Raw genomic sequence first — 26,565 nt, forward strand, 5'->3', positions numbered from 1 at the left:
TACTCTATATTATTTGGTTTAACACAGAGTGTCTGAGGATATTGACACACTCTGATTATATTTATGTAAAAAATTTTTTCTTCTATTTATAATTTGCGTACTATTATTTTTTTTATTATTAATAATAATTAGATCGTTAGTGGTAATAGTTAATAAGTTTATTGTAGTTGACCTCTGCAAAGAAACAAACACACACACACAGTGTGGCAGGTTAAGCTCACTCCTTTATTAGGGCTGGAAAAGCTGCTTTTATACTGTTCAAGTTCCTGCCGTTTTTTGCTGATTGACTGAGTCGTCCATATGAATAACAACAGTGGGCAGGAACATCCATGCATATGAATGCCCTTCTTCCCCAGCCTGTTTCTGCTGAGTTAGTTGGGTAGCTTGACCAACGCCATTTTAGGGCTGTTGGTCTGATGCTGCCCCAGCTTCTACCCACCAGTTCATTGTCCTGCAAGTTGCTTTAGTGATATCTGTCCGCATCTGCTGTCACGCGATGTGCTGGCCCGATCTCTGCAATTGCAGTCCGCAAGATGACTCTTCCCCCTCTCCCCCCTCAGACCCGGCATTATAGTCTATATAGTGTCCGTAGGTATAGTCACCAAAGACTTTTGTGGTCTGCCTCTGCGTTGCTGTGTTGGTGTCTCCATGGGTTCTGCAGGGTCTGTGTGGGCAGGCTTGAGTCTATCTGTAGTGAAGATCTTTGGTTTACCACCAATGTCCAACTCGAAGGTAGCTCCATTGTTGCAGATGACTTGAAAGGGGCCTTCATACGGCTTCTGCAATGGTGAATGTTGGGGTCCTCTGTGTACAAACTCGTACTCAGTCCTTGAGTTCTTTGGGGATATTGGACTTGGCTTGTGTGTCTGGAGAGTGGGATCGGAGCCAGGTTACCGACCTTTTTGTGCAGCCTGTCCAGGAAGGTGTTGTCTCCTTCTGCTGTCCTCTGGCCTGAGGAACGAAATCCCCAGGAACCGTAAGTGGGGCTCTGTAGACGAGTTCAGCGGAGGATGCATGGAGATCTTTCAGCGCTGTTCGGATGTCCAGTTGTCTGGACACCCAATTGGGGCCCTTGAGTCTGGTCATGAGGGCGGGTCTTGAGGTGCCTGTGGAAAAGCTCCACCATGCCGTTGGCTTGTGGGTGGTATGCCGTCGCATGGTGTAGCTGAGTGCTCCACAGGTTGGCAATGTCGGTCCAAAAACTGGAGGTGAACTGTGCGTCTTGGTCAGAAGTGATGTGCTGTGGCAGTCCGAATCTTGCAATCCAGGACAAGAGGAGTGCTTTGGCACAGGACCTGGTGGATGTGTCAGCCAGGGGGATTGCTTCTGGCCACCGGGTGAAGCGATTGATCACTGTGAACAGGTAGCGCCCCTCAGTGCAATGGTCTGGTAGGCCTCGGTGTGGATGAGTCGCTTACCCTTAAGGTCCACTAGGAGGCTGTGGGCTCGCAGGAAATCCGCTCCGATGAGTGGTTGTTCCACTGCAGCCAGCGTGAACTCCCACGAGAAGTGACTGCCCCCCATCTGCAGCTCGGCCCTACGAGTGCCATAGGTCCGTATACTGCTGTTGTTGGCAGCCCTCAACTTGGGTCCCGCTAGCCTGCACCTATTGTCAAACCCTGTCGGGGGTATCACATTGACCTCTGCTCCTGTATCCATTAGGAAGCGTCTGCCAGACAGGCGGTCCCAGACATATAGGAGGCTCTCTTGATGGCCAGCCGTCGTGGCCATCAGCGATGGCTGGCCTTGTCGTTTCCCTGGAACTCGCAGGGGGACTGGCAACGGCGGGCCTCGGTGCCCCATCTCCGGTGGTAGAAGCACCATCTGTCGTTGGACTTGCTCCTGCCTTTCGTTTGCTATTCCTTGCTTGGAACTGCTCTGGTCTGATTGCGGGACTTCTTTACGAGCCCTACGGTAGCTGAGCACTTCTGTTTCTGTTTCCACAGAATGTCTGACAACGCTGCGACTTTGTGGGGTTCAGTGAAAGCCGCATCCGCCAGGAGCAGTTGGATGTCTTCGTTGGAAAATCAAAGTTGTTGTAATAATGTTAAGATGGTGGATTTACCGGAAGATTTTGAAGGTCCTGATCTGGCTAATTTTTTTCGGAAATGGATTCCTGAGACGTTGGCAGTTGAATCTTTTCCAGACTGATTGGAATTAGAACGGACGCATAGGTTGTTAAGGTGAAAACCTTTCTCGGGTCAACCCCCGAGAGCAGTTCTTATAAGATGTTTGAAGTATCAGGATAAAGAAATGATTTTGCGGCTAGCTGTGCAGAAAGCACATCTTGATCAGAATCCTATGGTAGTACAAGGCAATAGAGTTTTCTTTTATGCTGATTTAAGTCAGGAGATTATCAAGAGATGGAAAGAGTTTAATCCGGTTAAAACAGTGTGGTGGAAGAAGGGGTACAAGTTTACTTTTAGTTACCCGGCGGTATTCAAGGAGTTTTACAGGTTAAATCAGTTTCAATTCTTTCAGAGCCCGCATGGTTCATTAACCTTTGCTAATTCCTTACCAGATTTGAAAAAATCAATGGAGAAAATGCCTGAGATATAGATTGGGAATGGGAATGGGAAAAAGAAGTTGGAAGAATCATTGATTGATGTTGAAGATGAAGTTCAAGCTCAATGTAGAGTGGAACCATTGGGATGAATTATAAGAGGATATTTGTATTAGAAATTTCAGCTGAGGAGATGGTGGATGACTCTGCTGTTTCTAAAGTCATATGCCACTTGTGGAATTGACAGCACTCGCTCAACAGCTACTACTTTATAGTAGTAGCTGTTTGTTTTTGTTAAGGTTTTTTTTGTATTGTTAGAGGGGTTTTTTTAAGGGTTTAAAAAAAAATATGTATATGTATATATATAATTGTAATTGCTGTGTGAAGTGCCAATCTGAGGTGGGAATTTCGTTATGGCTCATTTAAATTTGCAACTTTTAATGTTAAAGGACTCAAAAATCTGATTAAAAGGAAGAGAATAGTGGCATATATAAAGAAAATGAAGGTTGATATTGCTTTTTTGCAAGAAACTAATTTGTCTGGGAAAGAACATATGAAATTGAAAAGAGATTGGGTTAAAAAAAATATTCAAATTGTTTTTCTGTTGTACACGGTTATATAGCTTAAGCATGACTTCCCTATCGCTTTGAAAAAATTTACTTGGAAATGTATACATTTTTTTTCAGAAGCCGAAACATCTAATTCAGTGCTTCTCAACCTTTTTCTTTCCACTCACATTTTCTTTTCTTCTTTGGCTTGGCTTCGCGGACGAAGATTTATGGAGGGGGTAAAAAGTCCACGTCAGCTGCAGACTCGTTTGTGGCTGACAAGTCCGATGCGGGACAGGCAGACACGATTGCAGCGGTTGCAGGGGAAAATTGGTTGGTTGGGGATGGGTGTTGGGTTTTTCCTCCTTTGCCTTTTGTCAGTGAGGTGGGCTCTGCGGTCTTCTTCAAAGGAGGTTGCTGCCCGCCAAACTGTGATGCGCCAAGATGCACGGTTTGAGGCGATATCAGCCCACTGGCGGTGGTCAATGTGGCAGGCACCAAGAGATTTCTTTAGGCAGTCCTTGTACCTTTTCTTTGGTGCACCTCTGTCACGGTGGCCAGTGGAGAGCTCGCCATATAACACGATCTTGGGAAGGCGTTGGTCCTCCATTCTGGAGACGTGACCCATCCAGCGCAGCTGGATCTTCAGCAGCGTGGACTCGATGCTGTCGACCTCTGCCATCTCGAGTACTTCGACGTTAGGGATGTAAGCGCTCCAATGGATGTTGAGGATGGAGCGGAGACAACGCTGGTGGAAGCGTTCTAGGAGCCGTAGGTGGTGCCGGTAGAGGACCCATGATTCGGAGCCGAACAGGAGTGTGGGTATGACAACGGCTCTGTATACGCTTATCTTTGTGAGGTTTTTCAGTTGGTTGTTTTTCCAGACTCTTTTGTGTAGTCTTCCAAAGGCGCTATTTGCCTTGGCGAGTCTGTTGTCTATCTCATTGTCGATCCTTGCATCTGATGAAATGGTGCAGCCGAGATAGGTAAACTGGTTGACCGTTTTGAGTTTTGTGTGCCCGATGGAGATGTGAGGGGGCTGGTAATCATGGTGGGGAGCTGGCTGATGGAGGACCTCAGTTTTCTTCAGGCTGACTTCCAGGCCAAACATTTTGGCAGTTTTTGCAAAACAGGACGTCAAGCGCTGAAGAGCTGGCTCTGAATGGGCAACTAAAGCGGCATCATCTGCAAAGAGTAGTTCACGGACAAGTTTCTCTTGTGTCTTGGTGTGAGCTTGCAGGCGCCTCAGATTGAAGAGACTGCCATCCGTGCGGTACCGGATGTAAACAGCGTCTTCATTGTTGGGGTCTTTCATGGCTCACATACCACTTTAAGTATTCCCTATCCCATAGGTGCTCTGTGATTAGTAAGGGATTGCTTAAGGTGGTATGTGGGTGGAAAGAAAAAGGTTGAAAACCTCTGTTTAAATTGTACCTAATAGACTTGTTAATGTACACAGTTTCATAACTCCAAAGGAAAAGGGCCAATGACTGTTTATCTCAAGCAAAATATATCAGTAACAATTAGGTCTAGAGCAGTGATGCTCAACCTTTCCTTCCCACTCACCTACCACCTTAAGCAATCCCTTATTAATCACAGAGCACCATTGGCATTGGGAATACTTAAAGTGGTATGTGAGTGGAAAGAAAAAGATTGAGAATGACTGATCTAATCTAACAGAAAGATGCTTGTAGAAATTCAAGAGAAATTTATTAGCATGTTATTAGTCTATTCGGCAGCTTTTTGGGGTTGGGATTGGGGGAGGGGTAGTTTAGGGGTGTTTACTTTTGTTCAACATTGTTATGATGTCATTGTGTTTTGGCCTTTTTATGCTCAATTTTCAGATCTGTAATTTCTGTTCTAAGAGTGACACCTGCTGACTGAATGTTGTTTGTGCATTTTGTACAGACTTAGATTTTATGTTGAAATTTTTGAAATTAATTTTATCACTATTAATCAATCTTTTTTATTAGTGAATTTACATGGAAAACTTAATTTTTATCAGTTGGAATGTAAAAGTCTTCAACCATCCAGTAAAATGGAGAAAAGTCTCTTCGCATTTAAAACAACTTAAAGCCACAATTATATTCTTACACGAGACACATGTTCGTCGCAGTCATGTTTCAAGCCTGATGCTGTGGTGGAAGGGGCATCACTATCATTCTTCCTTTCAAGCTAAAGTCGGGGGGGGGGGTGTTCGATCCTTAGTAATCAAAATATTCACTTTACTATGCACAATCTTGTTTCAGATACTAATGGTCATTTTGTTATTGTTTTGGGGAAATTACATGACAAAATGATGATTTTTGCTACATTTATGTTCTCAATGTTGATGATGTGGTTTTTTTTTAACATTTCTTCTTTGCCGGATTTAAGTTTATATTTGCTTGTTTTAACTGCTAGTTAGATCCTATTTTAGATCGTTCATCTACTAATTCAGCCATATTAAGTAAATCTGGCTCATTAATTCATTCTTTCGTATCATATAACCATATAATCATTTACGGAGCAGAAACATATTATGATATTTTGGAAATCTGGTGTTTATTTCATCCCACTAATAGAAAGCATTCTTTTTTCTCACATGTTCATCATACCTATTCACTTTCTTACTGATAATTAATTCCAATAATACATTCTTGTTATTATCATAAAATTTTGATATCTGATCATGCCCCTGTTACATTATCAATATCTCTTCCTAATTTTCCTCGAGTAAAAAGACACTGGTGTTTCAATGCAGTTTTACTTTTAGGCAATCACTTTGTTAAATTTATGGAAGAACAGATAGCTTTCTTCTTTGATACTAATGTTTCACCTGAAGTTTCCAGTTTAGTTTTATGGGATGCCTTGAAAGCTTTTCTCAGGGGACAAATTATTTCTTTTACTGTTAATAAAAAGAGGAAAACCATAAAGATCTGAGTTAATTAACCAAACCAAACAAATAGATTTAGTATGCTGAAACTAAAAATCCCGAATTATATAAAAAGATCAAACTTGAAACTAAATTTGATCTTCTCTCAACATATACAGTTGAATGTCAACTTTTGAAGGCTTAATAGTCAGTTTTACATTTATGGTGATAAATCTGGTAAGTTCCTGGCTAACCAATTGAGAGGATTTGGAGCTAAACAACATATTAGTAAGATACTTAAAGATAATGGTAACATGACATCAGATCATTCTGAGGTAAATGATACATTTAGGAAATTTTACTCTCATCTTTATTCTTCTGAGTGTATAAATGAGAGTAGTTTGATGAAGAGTTTTAGAATGGTTAAATATTCCCATGATTCCTTCAGATAGTCAAACTAGACTAGATGAACCTATCTCACAGAAGGAAAAAATGGCTGCTATTTCTTTATTACAGTCTGGGAAATTCCCAGGACCCGATGGGTTTCCAGTTGAATTTTAAAAATCATTCATTTAAGCAGGATAAACTTGCGGAATCATTCAATGAAGCTTGTATATCTTTAATAGTGAAAAAGGATAAAGATATAACCAAATGTTCCTCCTATAGACAATTTTTTCTATTGAATGTTGATGTTAAAATTTTAGCAAAGGTTTTGGCCAATAGGATGGAAAATATTTTGCCATTAATTATTTCTGAAGACCAGACGGACTTTATTAAAAACCGATATTCCAATTTTAACATGTTGTTTATTGAATATTTTTTATTTGCCTTCTGACAAGGCTCTTGAGTGTGTTCTATCATTGAATGCATAAAAAGCATTCGATTGTGTAGAATAGTCATAATTGTTTACGATTTAGGAAAAAATTAGATTTGATACTGATTTTATTACATGGATTAAATTACTGTACTCACATCCAATTGCTACAATTCTTACTAATTCACAACAATCACAGCCTTTTAATCTGCAACATAGCACCCATCAAAGGCACCCTTTAATTTCATTAATTTTTGATTTGGCCATTGAACCATTAGCAATTGGACTCCTAGAGTGTATGGATGTCTCAGGGATATGGAAGAGGGGGGGTTGAATATATGCAGATGATCTCTTACTTTTCATTTCAGACCCAGTTGCCTCCTTACCAGCGTGATGTTACTCTCCCAATATAGACAATTTTCAGGTTATAAATTAAATCCACACAAAAGTAAACTTTTTCCTTTAAATTCTATGTATGTTGGTTTTCCTCTAAAGATTGTTAAAGAACCAATTTGTGTATCTTGGTATGACAATTACAAAAAAATCAAAAACATCTTTTTGAGGAAAACTATCTTACTTTGCTAAAGAAAGTGAAGCAGTCCGTAATTCAATAGTCATCTTTGTGTATATCTTTACTTGGCTGTAGTAATTCTAATAAAATGAATATTTTTCCTAAATGTTTGTATCTTTTTCAATCTGTACCAATTTTTGTTCCCAAATCATTTTTTGATTCACTTGATTCAGTTATATCATCTGATACATGGAAGGATAGACACCCTCAGCTAAACAGAAACCCAAGAGAGATGGTGACATAGCTCTACCTAACTATAGATTTTGTTGCTGGGTGGTCAATATATAATGTCCTGTGTTTTGGTCATATTTTCATAATTATACTGACCGTCGATTATGGGTGTCTATGGAGCTGAATTCTCCTAAGATTTCTCTAATTTAGCACTTCTTGGCTCTTCACTTCCATTTCTTTCAATTAAGTTGATAAATAACCCCATTGTTAAACATTCTATGAAAAATTTAGGCACAGTTGAGAAACATTTTACATTTCAGAATTTTTATCCTATTCTAGCTAATCACCTATTTCAACCTTATATTGATATTGTTTTTCAGTAATGGTGCCAAGCAGGTATTCAATATTTTAAAGATCTTTTCATTGATGGCTGCTTTACATCAGTTAATCAGCTTTCTGATAAGTTTAACTTGCCTAACTCTCATCTTTTCAGATATTTGCAAATCCAACATTTTTTACAGTCTCAAATTTCTGATTTCCCCAAAGTGTCTGAAACAAATTTTGTTGATGAGTTTTTAGTTTTTAATCCTTTCGTAAAGGTTTAATAGCTATCATTTACGGGAAGCTATTACATTTAAAATAGGCCTCATTACTTAAATTTAGGTCCTGTTTCCAGGCATTCTTAATTTTGACTAAATCAAATGAAGATTGGGATGTTATTTTTAAAAATGGTTAATAGCTCTTCGTTATGTGCTCGTTTTTGTTTATTGCAATTTAAAGTGGTACATAGAGCGCACCATATAACCACATAACCATATAACCACTTTCAGCACAGAACAGGCCAGTTCGGCCCTACTAGTCCATGCCATAACAAATCCCCACCCTCCTAGTCCCACTGACCAGCACCCGGTCCATACCCCTCCAGACCTCTCCTCTCCATGTAACTATCCAGTCTTTCCTTAAATGTAACCAATGATCCCGCCTCAACTACATCTGCCGGAAGCTCATTCCACATCCCTACCACCCTCTGCGTAAAGAAATTTCCCCTCATGTTCCCCTTATAATTTTCCCCCTTCAATCTTAAACCATGCCCTCTAGTTTGAATCTCCCCCACTCTTAATTGAAAAAGCCTATCCACATTTACTCTGTCTGTCCCTTTTAAAATCTTAAACACCTCTATCAAGTCCCCCCTCAATCTTCTACGCTCCAGAGAAAAAAACCCTAGTCTGCACAACCTTTCCCTGTAACTCAAACCTTGAAACCCTTGTCAACATTCTCATGAACCTTCTCTGTACTCTCTCTATTTTGTTTATATCTTTCCTATAATTTGGTAACCAAAACTGTACACAGTACTCCAAATTTGGCCTCACCAATGCCTTGTACAATTTCATCATAAACTTCCTTCTCTTGAATTCAATACTCCGATTTATGAAGGCCAACATTCCAAATGCCTTCTTCACCACACCATCTACCTGAGTATCAGCCTTGAGGGTACTATTTACCATCACTCCTAAATCCCTTTGTTGCTCTGCACATCTCAATAGCCTACCATTTAATGCATTTAGATTTGCCTTTCCAAAATGTAACACCTCACACTTATCTGTATTAAATTCCATCAGCTATTTCTCGGCCCACACCTCCAGCCTTCCTAAATCACCTTTTAATCTATGATAATCTTCCTCACTGTCCACAACACCACCAATCTTTGTATCATCCACAAACTTGCTTATCCAATTCTCCACCCCTACTTCCAGATCATTAATATATATAACAAACAATCCTTGAGGAACTCCACTAGTCACCGGCCTCCAATTGGACAAACAATTTTCTACCACTACTCTCTGACACCTCCCATCCAACCATTGCTGAATCCATTTCACTACCTCCTTATTTATACCTAATGCCTCCACCTTTTTTCCTAACCTCCTGTGGGGAACTTCGTCAAAAGCTTTACTAAAGTCTAAATAGACAGCATCCACAGCTTTCCCTTCATCAACCTTTTTTGTAACTCCCTCGAAAAACTCAATCAGGTTTGTCAAGCATGATCTACCCCTGACAAAACCATGCTGATTACTCCCTATCAATCCCTGTACCTCCAAATATTTGTAAATACCATCCCTCAGAACACTTCCATCAACTTACCCACCACAGACGTCAGACTCACGGGCCTATAATTCCCAGGTTTACATTTGGACCCTTTCTTAAACAGCGGAACCACATGCTCCACCCTCCAATTCTTTGGCACTACCCCCGTGACCAGTGACATCCTAAATATCTCTGTTAATGGCCCCACTATCTGTCCACAAGCCTCCCTGAGTGTCCTTGGGAATATTTTGTCCTGTCCCGTAGATTTATCCACCTTTATCTTTTTCAACACAGCCATCACTACCTCCTTGGTTATCCTTATATGCTTCATGACCTCCCCACTATTTTTCATGTCTAAAGCTAGATTGTCTTGCTTTTATCCTGATACAAGTTGTAGTTGTGATAGAAGCTTCATTGATTCATATGTCTGGACTTGTCCTAGTCTGGAAAAGTACTGGAGAGTTATTTTCCACACCTATCCTTAATTCTAAATATAAAATTAGAGCCGAATCCTTTTGTTGCTCTCTTTGAATGGCGTTCCTTTATCTTCAGTCAAGAGTTGTACCCTTTCCTTTGTTCCTCTTTTGGCGAGACATGCGATTTTGCTTAAATGGAAGGATTTTTCAGCATAATTTAACCGTCTGACCTATTTCTTTTTTTAAGTTCCTTAAATATTTTTTCCTCCTTTGCTTTTTATTTCAGTGTTAAGTATATATAACATCATACAATGGTGGTAAGGGAAAGGGTTTGGATTTTTTCTTTTTTCTTTTCCTTTTTCTTCTTTACCTTTGTTCTTTTACTTGAGTATAGTATACTATCCAGACTATGACTTATGGATGTGTTTATCAATTTATATACTTGTTTTGATGTACTGCTTGTTGAATAGCCATGTATTACACTTCATAATTGATTTTCATTGTATTTTTATATTTGTTTAGTTTAAAACAAATAAAAATAATTTAAAAAGAAAAAAAGAAAAACACCTAAACTTTGGTACTTGTATCAGCCAATCTTGCCCTTCCTCCAGCTATGTTTCTGTAATGGCCACATCGTAGTTCCACATACTGATCCATGTTCTAAGTTCATCCCATTTATTCCTAGTACTGAAATAGACACATTACAACCCCTCTTACTGGCTACATTTATGTTTTGTACCCTGCCTGTCCTTCATCACCAACTCAGAACGCATAGCATCATACTTTTGTCCTTCTACCTAATCTCTGCACTCACATTCTGATTCCTATCCCCCTGCCAAATTAGTTTAAACCTTCCCCAACAGCTCTAGCAAACCTGTCCATCAAGATAATGATCCCCCTCCAGTTCAGGTGCAGCCCGTCCTTTTTGAACAGGTCAGACCTTCCCCAGAAGCGATCACAATGATCCACAAATCTGAACCCCTTCCCCCTGCACCAACTCTTCAGCCACAATTTCCTGTTCCTCTCCAGTGTGTGGCACAGACAGCAATCTTGAGATTACCACACTTGAAGTCCTGCTTTTTAAACTTCTTTCCTAACTCCCTATATTCCCTCTTTAGGACCTCATTCCTACTCCTTTCAATGTCATTGGTCCCCATGTGGACCACAACAGCTGGCTGCTCACCCTCCTGTTTGAGAATATTGTAGACTCGATCAGAGACGTCCTTGGCTCCTGAAAGGCAATATACCATATAAAAGCCGCAATCTCGTTCACTAAACCTATCTGTTTGCCTAACTAGAGATTCCCCAATCACTATCGCTCTCCTCTTCTCCTCCTTCCCTTCTGAGCTGAAAGACCAGATTTGTGACTACTCCAACTTATCCCTGGTAGATCATCGCACCCAACAGTATCCAAAACAGTATACTTATTGTTGAGGGGAACTGCCACAGGTGTGTAAAGCTTAAAATCTTGTATTTGTGATTTGTGGTTTTATGACTTTCCCTTTAAGAAAAATGGTTTGTTTTGTGGAGATACCATAGTTACTATGATGTCATATGTTGTAATATCGGAGCAGATGAAGAGCTCGTTGTCATTCTTGGAATAATCATGGAAGAAGAGTAAGCTCACTTGAGAAACTTTTCTTTGAATTCATTATTAGTCATTATTAATCATTATCATTTTAAGCCATTTATATTTGTTTCAAGTTGAATATCGTCATCATTTACAATATGCTTTGTTTTACTCATCGTTATGAAGTGAGAGGCTATTAAAATGTTTATTCACTTCTATCAACGAAAATTAAAGCTATTTACAGCTGGAATTACGAAGTTTGATTTATTTGGATGAACAAGATGCAATTCGGAATATCGAGGCTTACTTTCCTTGAAGATGACATGTTTTGAAAGTAGGACATATTAGAAGGAGGGAAGTGTCGTCTATAAGAAGTGCTCTGCACTATCTGCCAATTCCCTTTTCCCTCTCCTAACAATCACCCAGCTACATCCCTCCTGACTTGAGGATGACATTCCCTTGAAGCTTCTGTCTATCTTCCCCTCTACCTCCCGAATAGATGCTATAGTTGCTCTGTGGTTAGTATGGGATTACTTAAGTTGTTATGTGAGTGGGGGCAAAAAAAACAAAGGTTGTAAAATCACTGATTTAGGAAGGAAAAAAAAAGAACAAATGAGAAGCTTGGGTGTTGCATTCTTTCAAAATACAAATCCTGATGCTATTGGGAAAATATTGTGCATTTCATGTTTCAAGTCTTGTCAATAGGATTTTGCATCTCATATGAGATATTAAAATCTGCATAGCTTTTTACTGTGGTATAATTGCCATAGGGTAAATGTCCAGAAGATGGATGGAATGAGAGTACCATTGAGCTTTTACTGCATGAGCTGGCTATTATGGATAGTAACAACTTCCTTGGTAACTGCGGAGTTGGAGAGAGGGAAGGAAGAGTGGCTTCAAACCTTGTTGCTCGAAGACATTACAGGTAAAGTTTTAAATACTCTTTTTTTAAATAGCTGAGGACATTTTCATAAGGAGTTCCATAGCACTGTCCTGAACATTATTAATTCATTTTTTTTACACACGTGATTAGATTTGTGTCTTCAGCTCTGAATATTTAAAGTTGTTCAGGAGTGGGGGAGGGATCAACCACATTATGGCCATTCCAGTGAATGTTGGCATTGTACATTAACTGCATTATTTTTTTTTAAATTTGCATTTCTGAAGAATATTATTTTCTTTGACTGAGGACAGTGAAAAAACACAATTCAAGAAATATTTTTTTCAACTTCCAAAGCTTGTAAAACGTCCACCAAAAAGTGTCAACATAACTAATTTGGTAGCAGTGTACTTGATTGTCAAATTAAAGGCCACACCCCACTCTAGAAGTTTGATTACATGGGCTAAAACGAAGAAAAAGCATAATCTGAAAGAATTTCAGAAGAAATCTTAAAATACTGCCAGCGATTTTTGACAAGTTACAGCTTAGTTCAAACCTACATTGGTAAAAATTTATGTAATTAAAGAATGTTCTCATCTTGATTAAATACAGTAGAGAACCAGTTAATAATCCCCAAGTTGTTACCACAGTTCTGTAGACAGGCTGAGTTTTGGAAGGCACTATCCAACAGGATTTTTGAATTTGAGTGTATTTGACAAATTGTTCCTTGTGAGATAGAAATCAGGAACCTGCATAGAGGAAGATGTGAATCTTTACATAGATTTGTAGATCTTGGCAAAGTTTTGATTTTGTCAGAAACTTGCCTTTGAAAAGATTCTTCCTAATTTATATTTCATAGCATAAATTACGGTAGAGAATGACCTCATCCTTTCACAACAGTTTACAAAATTAACCAAGAATGTACCTTGTTTCTGATGCACACAGAAAGGTATCCGCATACACTTCAGTAACTATTCAAGACAAAACTGTTCTGAGTTTCAATGCTAAAAAGAATATTAGAAAGGTTTTGTACTGATCACTGCTTAAAAATGGACTAATTATTTCCATAGGGTTCACCTTCACCTGCCAATAGTGTTGATTCTTCTGCTTTCTGTGAGGAAATGATTTACAGATAGCAAGAGGAATCCAACCTGCTAAAAAAAAATTAACCACATTAGTCTATTCCTAACCAGCAAAATTATGGACATTGCTTTAAGTGGTGCTGTCGAACAGTTAGTTAACTGCTCAGTTTCCATTAGCCAAGTCCAGTGAGCTCATAACAGTTTTCGACCAATCATGGTTAGAAACAGAATTCCAAAGAGGAAAATGTTTCCCAATCCTCTATCTATTGTGCTCATTATATCCTCAAAGAACTCCACTAAGTTTGTCAAACAGGACCTGCCTTTGCTGAATCCATCCTGCGTCTGCCTGATGGATCCTTTTCACTCCAGGTGCCTCACTATTTCTTTTTTAATGATAGTTTCAAGCATTTTCCCATCTACAGATGTTAATCTAACTGCTCTTTAGTTCCTTGTCTTTTGCCTACATCCTTTTTTGAATAGGATCTTCCAATCTACTGGGACCTGTCCAGAGAATTTTGGCAAATTGTCGCCAAACTGATTCCATCTGCATTGAATTCGTCCATCATTATTGAATGATGATCTACCGAGACCAATGCCTGAAGAGGGCGCACAAAATCAGTGAACCGGTGCGGACTCGAAAGGCCAACATGTCCTGTTTCCGCTCCGTAAATGGTTATATGGTTATTTGTGTATTAAAGTAATTAATATCTTGTTCAACAATAATTGATTTTGCTGGGAATATATCCAGTTTGGCCTGCAACTATATCTTACTTGGAGCCATTTGTTAGCCTTGCATTTCAGGCTGGAGAAGGAAAATTCTGCCCTGATTCTGGTTTTCTGATTTCTTGGACCTTCCACCCTGACCCCCTACCTCATCGCAGGGCAACATTTAAATCTAAGGCAATGCCTAATCCTCATCAGGGGCCATTTTGCTTTCAACCTTCAGCCCTCAGATGACTCTGAAACTCTGCCCACACTGCTCCCTTGACCTTTCATGGCTTCTCTTCATCCTCTTTCCTCGTTTGTCTCTGCCTTCTCCATCTATTTGATTTGTCTCGCTCATCCTTCTCCCTACTACCTTTGCTCTTTTGTTGTGCTTCCTTGCATTAAGCACCTTTTCTGATCTGTGGTATATTGATTTACTTGTTCAAACCTTACCTGAGCCTGAAAATACCCAACCTGACCCCAAGGCATATGGTTAAGTCCAGCTGGGCTCAGGTCATGTAGTTAAGCTGTTTGTTGAAGGTGTACAATGAGAAATAAGAGTTTCTTCCTGTGTAATCTCCACATCTGTTTTATTTTCTTACCACAAAGGAGGACATTTTGACCCATTGAGTCTTTGTCACTTCTCCAACCCATTCCCTAAAATATCTTCATATGCTCATCGTCATCATCCCTTCTTCCATCCCTCCTCCTCCACCACGTGCCTGCCCCTCCACTCTCCCCCCACCACCCCTCCCTCCTACCAATTCTCCTACCACCACCAATACCAGGGATAACTTACAGTAATCAATTTACCTATCAACCGGCTTGGAGGGAAACTGAAACAAGTGGGTGAAACTCATGCATTCATGTGAAGAAGGTGCTAACTCCACACAGACAGCACTGAAGGTCAGGATTGAACCTGGGATAACTCCATATTAAAACCTGTAAATCAGACATGGCAAAAAATAAATCAATGTGTTGGACTAAAGATGGGGATATCTCCTAACATTCCCTTGACCCAGAATAAATTAATACCCATGACTCTGGATAATAAGATCCTGGTGCCAGAAGGGGATCAGGTATGTCGAGGATTGTTATGACCAAAGGCAGCTCATATAATTTGAACAGCTGAGGAATAAATATGATTTGCCTAATAAAACTTTCTTGTATCTTCAGCTGAGATCTTTGTTAAGGGATAATTTGGGACTGTCTATGGCCCTACTTGTGTGAGATGACATGGAGATTCTAATTAGAAAGGGGAATACGTGCCGGTTTATCTCTACAATGCATCTCCTATTCCAAAGTGAGGGCCCAAAGCCGGGCTTTCACAGGTTGAGGGAAAGGTGGGAGTCGGACTTGGGCACAAAAATCCACGAGCGATGCTGGTCAGATCTATGTCTGGACAGCATGCCAGCATTTATTAAGACCAGGTACAGGTTGGTGCAATACAATTTCCTGTATCAACTATATCTCACACCACAAAAATTACATAAATCTAAATACGTGCCAGTTTATCTCTACAATGTATCTCCTATTCCAAAGTGAGGGCCCAAAGCCGGGCTTTCACAGGTTGAGGGAAAGGTGGGAGTCGGACTTGGGCACAAAAATCCTTGAGCGATGCTGGTCAGATCTGTCTGGACAGCATGCCAGCATTTATTAAGACCAGGTACAGGTTGGTGCAATACAATTTCCTGTATCAACTATATCTCACACTACAAAAATTACATAAATCTAAATAGGATATTTCGGAACTGTATTAGCTGTAGTGTGGAGATTGGAATCTTTATCCTTTCAACCTGGCTTGTACAAAGGTGAGATCCTTCTGGGATGACCTGGGAGTCATTCTGAAAAAAAATACAAAAATGGATTTTCCACAGGATCCAGAATTGTACTTTCTGGGAAACATTATGGACATGAGTTTTAAACTATCCAGATACCAAATTTAGTTTTTGAAGGTGGCCTTGTTGGTAGCCAGGAAGGGTATAGTAGTCACATGGAAGTCTGACTCCCAACTAAATATTACACGATGGTATACGGAAATGCAGAGTTGTATTCCCAAGGAAAAAAATTACATACAATTTAAGGAGGAAATATGACGCATACGTTAGGGTTTCAGCAACCCTATCTGCAGCACATTGGTGCGCAGGGGTAATTATACCCCTTTTACCACTGGCCACCGAGACAGAGGTGCACCAAAGAAGAGGTACAAGGACTGCTTAAAGAAATCTCTTGGTGCCTGCCACATTGACCACCGCCAGTGGGCTGATATCGCCTCTTGGCGTAGGTGCATCTTGGCGCCTCACAGTTCGGCGGGCAGCAACCTCCTTTGAAGAAGACTGCAGAGCCCACCTCACTGACAAAAGACAAAGGAGGAAAAACCCAACACCCAACCCCAACCAACCTTGCAACCGCTGCAACCGTGTCTGCCTGTCCCGCATTGGACTTGTCAGCCACAAACGAGCCTGCAGCTGACGTGGACTTTACCCCTCCATAAATTTTCATCCGCGAAGCCAAGCCAAAGAAAGAGATAAAGTGAATACAACCGTGCCAGTAGTGGAATGCTTGAGATTAATGAAGTGGATCATGGCACAGGCGACATGCTCTTGTATTTTATTCTCTACCTTTTATTTTAGATTTCTTTGGATTCTTCTTAAATTCACTTAGTGTTTTGACTTTAATGCTATTTAGTTCTTTGTATTTGTTTAATTTATATATATTTTTAAAATTAGGGTACAGGAGGGAAGGAAGAGGGGTAGGGGATAAAATAATAGTGCTATACACTATTGTTGGAAAAAAAAGTATTGTTTATTTGGATTTGTACGAGTCTTTGAAAATCAGAAATAAAATATTTAAAAAATAAAGGATTGAACCTGGGTTTCTGGAGCTGTGAGTCAGCAGTGTTGACTGTTGTGGTGCTCTGCCACCATGACTTTCTGAGGGCAGGCTGCCCTATCTTGTCACCAGCAGTGAGGATTACCAGATTGACTTGCCTAGTCTGAAATGACCCAAGCCTGAATGTTTATAATTTTTTTCCCCACCCAATCTTACATCTATAATTGCAGTTTTTTAAAAAAAACAAAGGGCCTATCCAGCTGCAGCCAGTAATTTTAGTGCATATGTGTCTTGTTCAACGTATACTCTATGACAATAAACTCATTGCCATTATTATTGTTGGGCTCAGGTCATTTAATCAGGCTACACTGGGATCTAAGAAGCAGACCAAGCCAGACTCCCCCCTTCTTCATCATCAGGCTTTCATTACTGCTCATCTTTGTGGTTTTGGATGCTCAAACACAGATGACCAATTTGGTTTACTTCCAGTCTTTGTTGATCCCATTCCTTCTTGTCTAAATCTTTTGGTTAGCACAACACTGTTACAGTGCCAGTGACCAGGGTTTGAATCCAGTGCTATCTGTAAAGAGTTTGCTCATTCTCTCTGTGTCTTCGTGGGTTTCCTCTTGGTACTCCGATTTCCTCCTACATTCAAAACGTACCAGCATTGTAGGTTAATTGGGTAGTATGGGGTTTGTGGGCTGAAAAGGCCTGTTACTGTGCTATATGTCTAGGATTAAAAAAAATAAAAAATTTGAGTTTATTTTTCACTTTATTCCTCATTGAGGTTATTTTAGAACCAGTGGACAAAGCCTAACTGTCATGATAATGAATATGTATGAGATGTACCGGAAGTCACGTGGTATGAGAGAGAGATAAGAGCACAAGCAGGAGAGCAAAGGAAACTGGAAAATAAAGACACTGAGAAGTTTACCTGATAAAACTTGTGTTTGATGTTTTATTAACTTCACATTTCGGGCCACAAATGTGACATTGGCGACGAGGATGAAAGAAGCTTGAAGAAAATTAAAGACTAAAGAAGATTACAGAGGATTACAGAGAACTTCAAGGTGATGAGTATTTTCTCTTTAAATCAGTACTTTTGGGGCTGGAATATTTCCTCATGGCTGGGGCAGACGGTGACTTTCTAACACATAGTGGAATTGCTCATTTTGACCCAACGGGTGATGCAAGCACTGTAAGTGTGAAGTGGAAGGCATGGCTGGAAGAATTTGAATCCTACGCCGACAGTCGTGGCCTATTTCTAGATACCGGTACAGTTGAACAAAAAGCGCAGAGAAGGGCGTTACTTCTTTTCACTGCTGGACCTGCAGTTCGGGAAACATTTAAGACACTTTTGAATACTGGAAGAAAGGATGAGTACCGGAAAGCGGTAGATGCATTAAATGCACACTATGTAGTGACACCGAATGCTACATTTCAACGCCATTTGTTTCGGAGAACGAGACAAGAAGATGGCCAGACAATTGCTCAGTACGTGACGAGACTACGCCAGCTAGCTGTTGGATGCAATTACATGCAATAATTGGACAACCAATTATTGGATCAAGTCGTACAGCACTGCAGATCAGATAAACTCAGAAGACGTCTACTGGAAAGAGGGAGTGAGTTGGAACTCACCGATGCTTTAACCATTGCTGCTGCATTAGAGGCTGTTGAAGGGCAATTTCATACCATGACCCTGAAAGACAACTCAAGTCAGCAAATTAAGAGGCTCTCACATCGCCATAACCAGCCAATATATACGTCGACACAGGACGTGGAGTGTTATCGATGTGGAAACCGAGGTCACTTTGGAAAAGACCCATATTGCCCGGCCAAAGGCAAAGTTTGCAGAAAGTGTGGAGGTAAGGACCACTTTGCAAAGAAGTACAAAAGCAAGTCCAATGCAGACCAGAAGAGGAAGAGTACAACTTCCAAAGGCAAAGCCTGGGGGAAAGGAAAGTATCCTGGAAAGAAAGATACCATTCGCCAGATAGACGGTGACGATGATGATACCCAGGAGGAACAGAGTTGTTACCAATTTACGTTGAATGAAGTACATCATGAGAAGGTCCCAGTGATAATTGGTGGAGTGACAGTGCAGGTCATTGTAGACTCAGGCAGTGACAGTAATGTGATTGATCGACATTTATGGGAGAAGTTGAAAAGGAAAAAGATCATCTGTACCTCAAAGAAGTGTTCCAAGAAACTGTATCCATACACAACAACCAAGCCATTGCAGACCATTGGATGTTTTACTGCAACTGTTGAAGCTGGAGATAAGTACACCGAAGCAGAGTTTATGGTCATAGAAGAGAGGGGAGAACCATTGCTGAGTAGAAAGACCTGGCAATACTTCATATTGGAGCTTGTATCAATTCAATTCAGTCATACGAGGATATGAAGCAAGAATTCCCCGCAGTCTTCCAAGGAGTAGGAAAGCTGAAAGGTTGACGATTGAAGCTAGCGGTAGACGAAACGGTCAAACCAAGGCACAACCAATGCGCCGAACTCCGTTTGGACTTCGTGGGAAAGTCGAAGCCAAAATTAAAGAATTGATCGAACAAGACATTATTGAACCGGTGGAACATTCGACACAATGGGTCAGTCCCGTAGTGATTGTGCCCAAACCAAAGGGTGACATAAGACTATGTGTTGACATGAGAATGGCCAATTAAGCTATAATTAAAGAACGACACCCTATACCAACAGTGGAGGAAATACTTCAAGAACTAACTACCAGTAAGATATTCTCAAAAATTGATCTGAAATGGGGCTATCATCAATTAGAGCTGGATCCAGGTTCCCGAGATGTAACAACATTTGTGACTCACTGTGGATTGATACGTTACAAGAGACTATCATTTGGAATTAATGCAGCTTCGGAGATCTACCAGTATGAAATCCATCGAGTGATTCAAGGCATTCCTGGAGTTGCCAACATTTCTGACGACATCATAGTCCATGCACCAACGAAGGAAGAGCATGACAAACGGTTGAGGCGTGTACTATCTAGACTACAGGAGGCAGGCCTTACCGTGAATGGAAACAAGTGCCAGTTTGGTGTGTCAGAAATGGACTTCATGGGACACAGACTTACACAGGAAGGACTAAACCCTGCAGAGGCCAAGGTGAAAGCTATTGAAGAGGCACGTGCACCTCAGAACGCAACAGAGGTGAGGAGTTTCCTGGGATTGGTCAATTTTTGTGCAAAGTTCATTCCTAATTTCGCTACAGTGGCAGAACCACTAAGGAAACTAACTAGGAAAGGTGTACCATTTCATTTTGGATCTGAGCAGAAGAAAGCGTTCACAGCGCTGAAGCAAAGCCTGACAGATGCAAAAACTCTTGGATATTACGATCTGGCGGCATCAACCAAAGTCATAGCGGATGCCAGCCCGGTTGGTTTAGGAGCTGTGTTGGTCCAGATGCATGATGGAGGACCAAGAATCATTGCCTATGCCAGCAGATCGTTATCAGATGTGGAAAGTAGATACTCTCAGACAGAGAAAGAAGCACTCGGACTTGTATGGGCCTGTGAGAGGTTCCATGCATATTTATACGGCATTGAATTTGAACTCATCACAGATCATAAGCCATTAGAGGTGATCTATGCACCTAGATCCAAACCATGTGCCAGAATAGAGAGATGGGTACTCAAACTACAACCCTACAAATATAAAGTAATCCACATTGCAGGGAAAACAAACATTGCTGATCCGCTGTCCAGATTGGTGAAGGATGGATGTCCACAATCCATGTCAGAATTGGGAACAGAAACAGAGAGCTTTGTACGCTTCGTAGCTATTCAGGCGACACCGGAAGCTGTGACTATGAAGGAAGTCGAGAGAGAATCCGAACGTGATCCAGAACTCGGGGAAGTAAGAGAATGCATATAGAGTGGACAATGGGACAAGTGTACTCACAAGGCTTACATTCCCATTAGAGACGAACTTTGTTGCATCAGACAGTGTGTATTAAGAGGTTGCAGATTGGTGATACCGCAAAGATTGAGACCGAAGATCGTATCCTTAGTGCATGAAGGACACCTAGGTATTGTTGGTACCAAGCAAAACCTCAGGACCAAGGTATGGTGGCCAGGTTGTGATAAGGACGCAGAGAAATTTGTTAAAACTTGTCACGGATGTCAAATCACAAGTAGGAGTAATCCGCCAGAACCGATCCGGAGTACGCAACTCTCGACAGGACCATGGATCGACGTTGCTGTTGATTTTCTTGGACCTTTACCGACGGGTGAATCAATTATGGTAGTGATAGATTACTACAGCAGATACTATGAGTACGTGGTGTTGAAGTCCACAACCACTGAAAAAACAATACAAGCATTAGCAGAGATATTCGCAAGATATGGATTACCTGTTACATTATACTCTGACAATGGTCCACAATTCATTTCAGAGACATTTGTGGAATACATGAGGACCACAGGTATCCACCATCATAAAGTAACTCTGAAATGGCCGCAAGCCAACGGAGAAGTAGAGAGACAAAATCAATCCATTGAAAAACGATTGAGGATTGCACACGCAGAAGGACAAAATTGGCGAGAAGCATTGCTATCTTATGTGGCTGTCTATCGAGCAACGCCTCATGTAACCACTGGAAAAAGTCCTGCAGAAGCATTTTTTGGGAGAAAAATCCGTACAAAAATGCCAGAAATAAAGGAAATCCGAGACGACCAGGAGATGAGGGACCACGATGGAAATGTATCAAGTGTAAAAAGGTACCAGTCCAGAGATACATCGAGCGAAGAGGTTGAAAGGCCAATGCGAGATGCTGAAACTGAGAGACCTGATGATGTTCCAGAGGCAGTTACCAGCACTCCTGATGATGTGACTAGAGTGCCAGAAACACCCGAAGCCGTGGCGAGCAGTATTTCCGACGCCGAGAATGAACAACCGAGAAGCGACGACAATATCGCAGGCAGGCTGAAACGAAACCGGAAAGCGCCCAAACAATACGTAGACTTTGGGACAGTATTTAATCTTATATCATAAAGTGCAGGTATGAGTGCTGTAGGAAGTAAATTTTATGTAGTTGAGTTATAGTATTACCATTAGTTACGATGTTTGTATGTTTCCGAGGGATATTGGTAAGTGAAGGTATAGTTTATTTCTGATTAAAGGAGGGATGTCATGATAATGAATATGTATGAGATGTACCGGAAGTCATGTGGTATGAGAGAGAGATAAGAGCACAAGCAGGAGAACAAAGGAAACTGGAAAATAAAGACACTGAGAAGTTTACCTGATAAAACTTGTGTTTGATGTTTTATTAAATTCACATTTCGGGCCACAAATGTGACATTTTAATTCTGCAAGCCACCAAATTCTGCAAGTGCCCAAATAAAAATAATTCTCCAGTACCTTATTCTCTCACTTTAATCTTCCTTGCAGTGTCCTTGGTACTATTCACCTTCACTATCACAGCACCTACCCAGTCTTTGCCCAGTTATCACCCTGCCCTGATTGACCAGATGAGCATTGTTAAATTTGATTCTTGTTTAATTTAACAGGAGATTGTCTTAATTTGAAGAATTAATCAACATAATTAAAGTTGCCTCGGAGTTTTAAGAAGTGATGTTTTTGACACCTCAACTATCACCTTTCAGAATCCATCTGCTTATTTGGTGATGCAGTTTGCTTCTTTATAATTTCTTATCGCTTGTTGCTGATGAGCATTTACAAATGGGAGAATGTAAAAGTCATGCACCAATACAGTCATGATCTAATTTGTAACTGTGATTGGTTTCAATTCCTAAAACACATCATTGACACAAGGATTTGAGTGTGATTTTATTTTTCTGGGATTTGAGAGAACTTCTTTTAAACTTTCTGGAAATCCTGCTAATGCTTTCCTGCAGAAAGAAACCGTACTTTTTACAAGTTGAGAAGAGTCAGAAAATCAACGAGTCATGATTGATGTTCCTCAACAATGCTGAGCATTGCAGTTCTGCTTTAGAACTGTTAACTTATTAGTTAACAGCCCTTTTCAAATATTTGCCCTATATTGTCATGTATGCTCCATGTGCACACCTCCATTGCTGTATGCTTATTTATTTATTTATTCCTTTCTCATGCACTTAAAAAAATTCCACTTAAAATAAGTAAGACAAATAGCATGGAAGGAGTTGTTTCTTGCTATCCTGACCTGCTTAGTGTTTGTAGCTTTTTCTATTCTGATTTTACATTTCCAGCATTTGCAGATCTTTTTCCCCTAAGAACTGTGAGTGTGTGACTGGGACTTGTTATGGGTTTAATATTGTTTCTGTGCTTTTCAAATCTCTCTCTCTGGAGATGAGCACCAATGCTATTTTTTTTCTTTTTTCTATGTTCTTGTTACTCGTGTAGCTACTTTTTGTGCTTTGTAAATCAATTTTTCAAGATCCTTTTTCTTTTCTATCCCATTATGACTCATTTTTTTAGATGACAAGTTTGCTTTATATTCTTCCCAAAATGTTGCACTTAAAATTGTTTACTAAGGATTATACTGGCGGCAGATTGTTTTTCTCATTACTTTGTCAACCCAAGGAGCCAGAAAGAAGATGTAACTATTTAATATACTTTTTTTTTACTGTTACTTTATTAGTTGAAGACTTTCAAAAGCCACAATGAGATTTTAATTAAAGCATAAATATAGTGGCCAAAAGAAAATGATTGCATATGTGTTGATTGCTTGGGTTCCTTTATCTGTAAGAAAAGATCACAAGGACCTCAAACCTAGGCCTGTAGAAAGATTAACCAAATTGAAATGCACCTAAAAGAGTGATCTAAGATATGAAAACCAAGATAATCATGGTTAAAGTGGGTAAAAATAAAACACAAAACTAGTTCAATCTTGGAAATATGATCAAGAACCCAATAGATACCAATAGAGTCAGTTAACTTTGTTGAGTTCAATTTATTGAAAAATAAAATGCATTTTTCCCACCATAAACAATGAACAAATTTTATAAATTACCGTATATACTCATGTAGTTGTTGATATCATGTAATAGTTGCCCACTCCATTTTTTTTGGCCCAAAAATCAGTATTTTTGTCTGACCTATGTAAAATGTCAGCCCTCCTAATTTTGGCCCCAACTGTTCACCCATCTGAGCTCCTGACACCCTGACAGTGGACCCTCGCCCTGGCGGCCCGCCCATCCGAATTCCTGGTGCCCTGGCCACCTACTCGTCTGAACTCCCGATGCTCTGTCTGCCTACCCATCCAAACTCCCTTCGCTCCAGCCACCTGCCCATTCAAGCTACCAACAGCAGGTCCTCGCCGCCCACCCATTTTAACTCCCAGCACCCCAAACGTGGACTTACCTCCAGGTCCCAGCCTTCCAAGCTCCTGACGCCTCGAACAACACAGGTACTTCATGAGGTCAGAATGTTAACCCATGTAAAAGTCGACCGCTCACTTTTTTTTTGGCCCAAAAAAGTGGTCCAAAAAATTTGACAATTACATGAGTATATGTGATAATAAGACCAACTTATAGCATTACCATATTTTTAAGCTTTTATTTTTTTTCCTTGCATTTTATTTAGGTTAATGCACGGGATTGGAAGATCAGGAGACATTGCAGCTATTCAGCCCAAAGCAGCAGGATCCAGCCTGCTAAATAAAATTACAAACTCTTTGGTGTTGGATATTCTTCAAATTGCAGGTTTGATTGCATTTGTATTAATTTATAGGCTTTGTCATTCTCGAAGAAATTAGCTGTGTCAATTTTAATGGTGTCATTTGTGTTTAAATATGTACAAATCTATACAAAAAAAAACTTTGTTATAAATCTGAAGTGTAAAATTATTATCTATCTCCAATTTATCTGGGAGTTGGGGGGATGATATTTATTTTAGATTGCTATACAGGATATGTTATTTAAGCTTGGACAACAATCACAAAATTGCAGTAACACTGGAAATGGGAACAAAACGGCCGTCGTGAAGTGAGTGCCTTCTAATTGTGAAAGTAACTCAAATATCTCTTTGGCACAGTTATGCAGACTTTTTACTGCATTGTAAACTGAACTTCAGCCACTTTCTCACTAGTATGTTGTACCATTTTGCTTTTACCTCTGGCTTGCTCCCTAAGAAGTCAGCCAAAGAAAGACCTATTGAAAATTGTGGTTCTCTTTTGAAAAGACCAAATATGTTTTCAGGCACAGAGACAAAGCTCAGCAGTTATGACTGTAGGGAACTAAGATGGCACCATGTGTTTCCTTGAGCGATTACGTAAACTGGAGTGAAATGTTGTGGGAAGAGGAGGGCAAGTGTGTGATTCTCTGCTGGCACTTTTATGGAGACAAGCTGAATATGATTGCTACAGCCAGGTATTATACAGAGTCATAGAGTTGTACGACACATAAACAAGCCTTCAGGCCTACTGTATCAAACTTTTTGACCAATTATGCTAATCCCAGTTGCCTGCAGGAGCTCAATATCCTTCTGTTCCTTGACTATTTAACTGTCTCTCTAAATGCCTCTTAAATTACTCTGTCAACTTGGCATCACCTTTCTCATTAACATTAACCACTCTCCACTTGCTAGTTATTTTGGGTTTGGAGGTGTTGGGGGGGAAGTAACCATGTTAGAAATCAACTGTTAATGCAAAATTAACAACCTTGTACTTTTATTTATGAACTACTACCATATGTCCCCTTTTCCTGTAGGTTTGGACTCTTTCTGCCCGTGACCTGCTTCAAGTTTTGGATCTGTCCCTCAAACTATCTGTAATTCATTGGTGGATTCCATCTTCATTTAGTTAATGAAGCATTTTAGAGAACAAAGCTGACATTTTAATACTTAAGAGACAAGCAATTGAGGCAGGAAATATAATATTTGCAGGTTGGAAATTCAAATGCCATAACTTGAAGAAAAGCTGTATGTGCTAATCTTAAAATATTTTGCAATTCACCAATGGTTTCACATTGCAAAAGGACCATAAAAGCAGAATAAAGTGTAGACTCAACCATGTATATTAGACTTGGGAGATTGATCTGAAAGCAGGGGTGAGGACCTTAATTTAGATTTTTCTCTTTCCAGAGGCATTAGCAACTGATTTTTAGATGGAGCTTAAAAGAAAGTTGAACCCAAAATGGTGTTTCAGAAAAATAGACATGATGGGGATAAGTGATGAGTGTAAGAAACTGCTCCAGATGTTTCTCAGAGGAACACTGAAGTGATTTAGGATTGTACAGATAGGTATGCATCTTTGGATCCCCATGGTAAATTTGTTGTGTATTCAGTCCCAACTCTGGAAACAAGGTTCAGTGTACAGCCACTGTACATTTGGGGCTTATCCCTGTTTTATAAAGTCGTGCAAGGCGGGTTCAGTCATGTGATTGTACACGATTCTATGGACTGGGTAAGAAATTGCAAACTTCATAATGCTTCCAGTAGTTTTAATGGACAGAATCAGGGATTATTTTTCTTTTCATGTTTCAGCTACTTTTTTTCCAACATTTCCATGGGAATGTTTCAAGTTGGAATTTTGAGACTAATTTGTGAGAGTTTCTAGCACTTA

General features: G+C 40.1%; 1 protein-coding gene across 7 annotated transcripts in view; it reads left to right on the top strand.

Annotated features, from left to right (window-relative positions):
• The window catches only part of sepsecs (Sep (O-phosphoserine) tRNA:Sec (selenocysteine) tRNA synthase), a 138,921-nt gene that overhangs the window by 27,916 nt on the left and 84,440 nt on the right, over window positions 1-26,565 (top strand). For 6 of the 7 annotated variants that reach the window (XM_069925039.1, XM_069925040.1, XM_069925044.1 and 3 more), the window contains 2 exons: window positions 12,303-12,457; window positions 24,588-24,706. In XM_069925039.1, coding sequence (XP_069781140.1) covers window positions 12,303-12,457; window positions 24,588-24,706 — 274 coding nt within the window. Of the gene's footprint in view, window positions 1-1,962; window positions 2,184-12,302; window positions 12,458-24,587; window positions 24,707-26,565 lie in introns of those variants that run through there. The other variant, XM_069925041.1, reaches the window with a different exon arrangement.

Source organism: Narcine bancroftii, chromosome 3, assembly GCF_036971445.1.
Source record: "Narcine bancroftii isolate sNarBan1 chromosome 3, sNarBan1.hap1, whole genome shotgun sequence".
In the NCBI taxonomy this organism is placed as follows: domain Eukaryota; kingdom Metazoa; phylum Chordata; class Chondrichthyes; order Torpediniformes; family Narcinidae; genus Narcine; species Narcine bancroftii.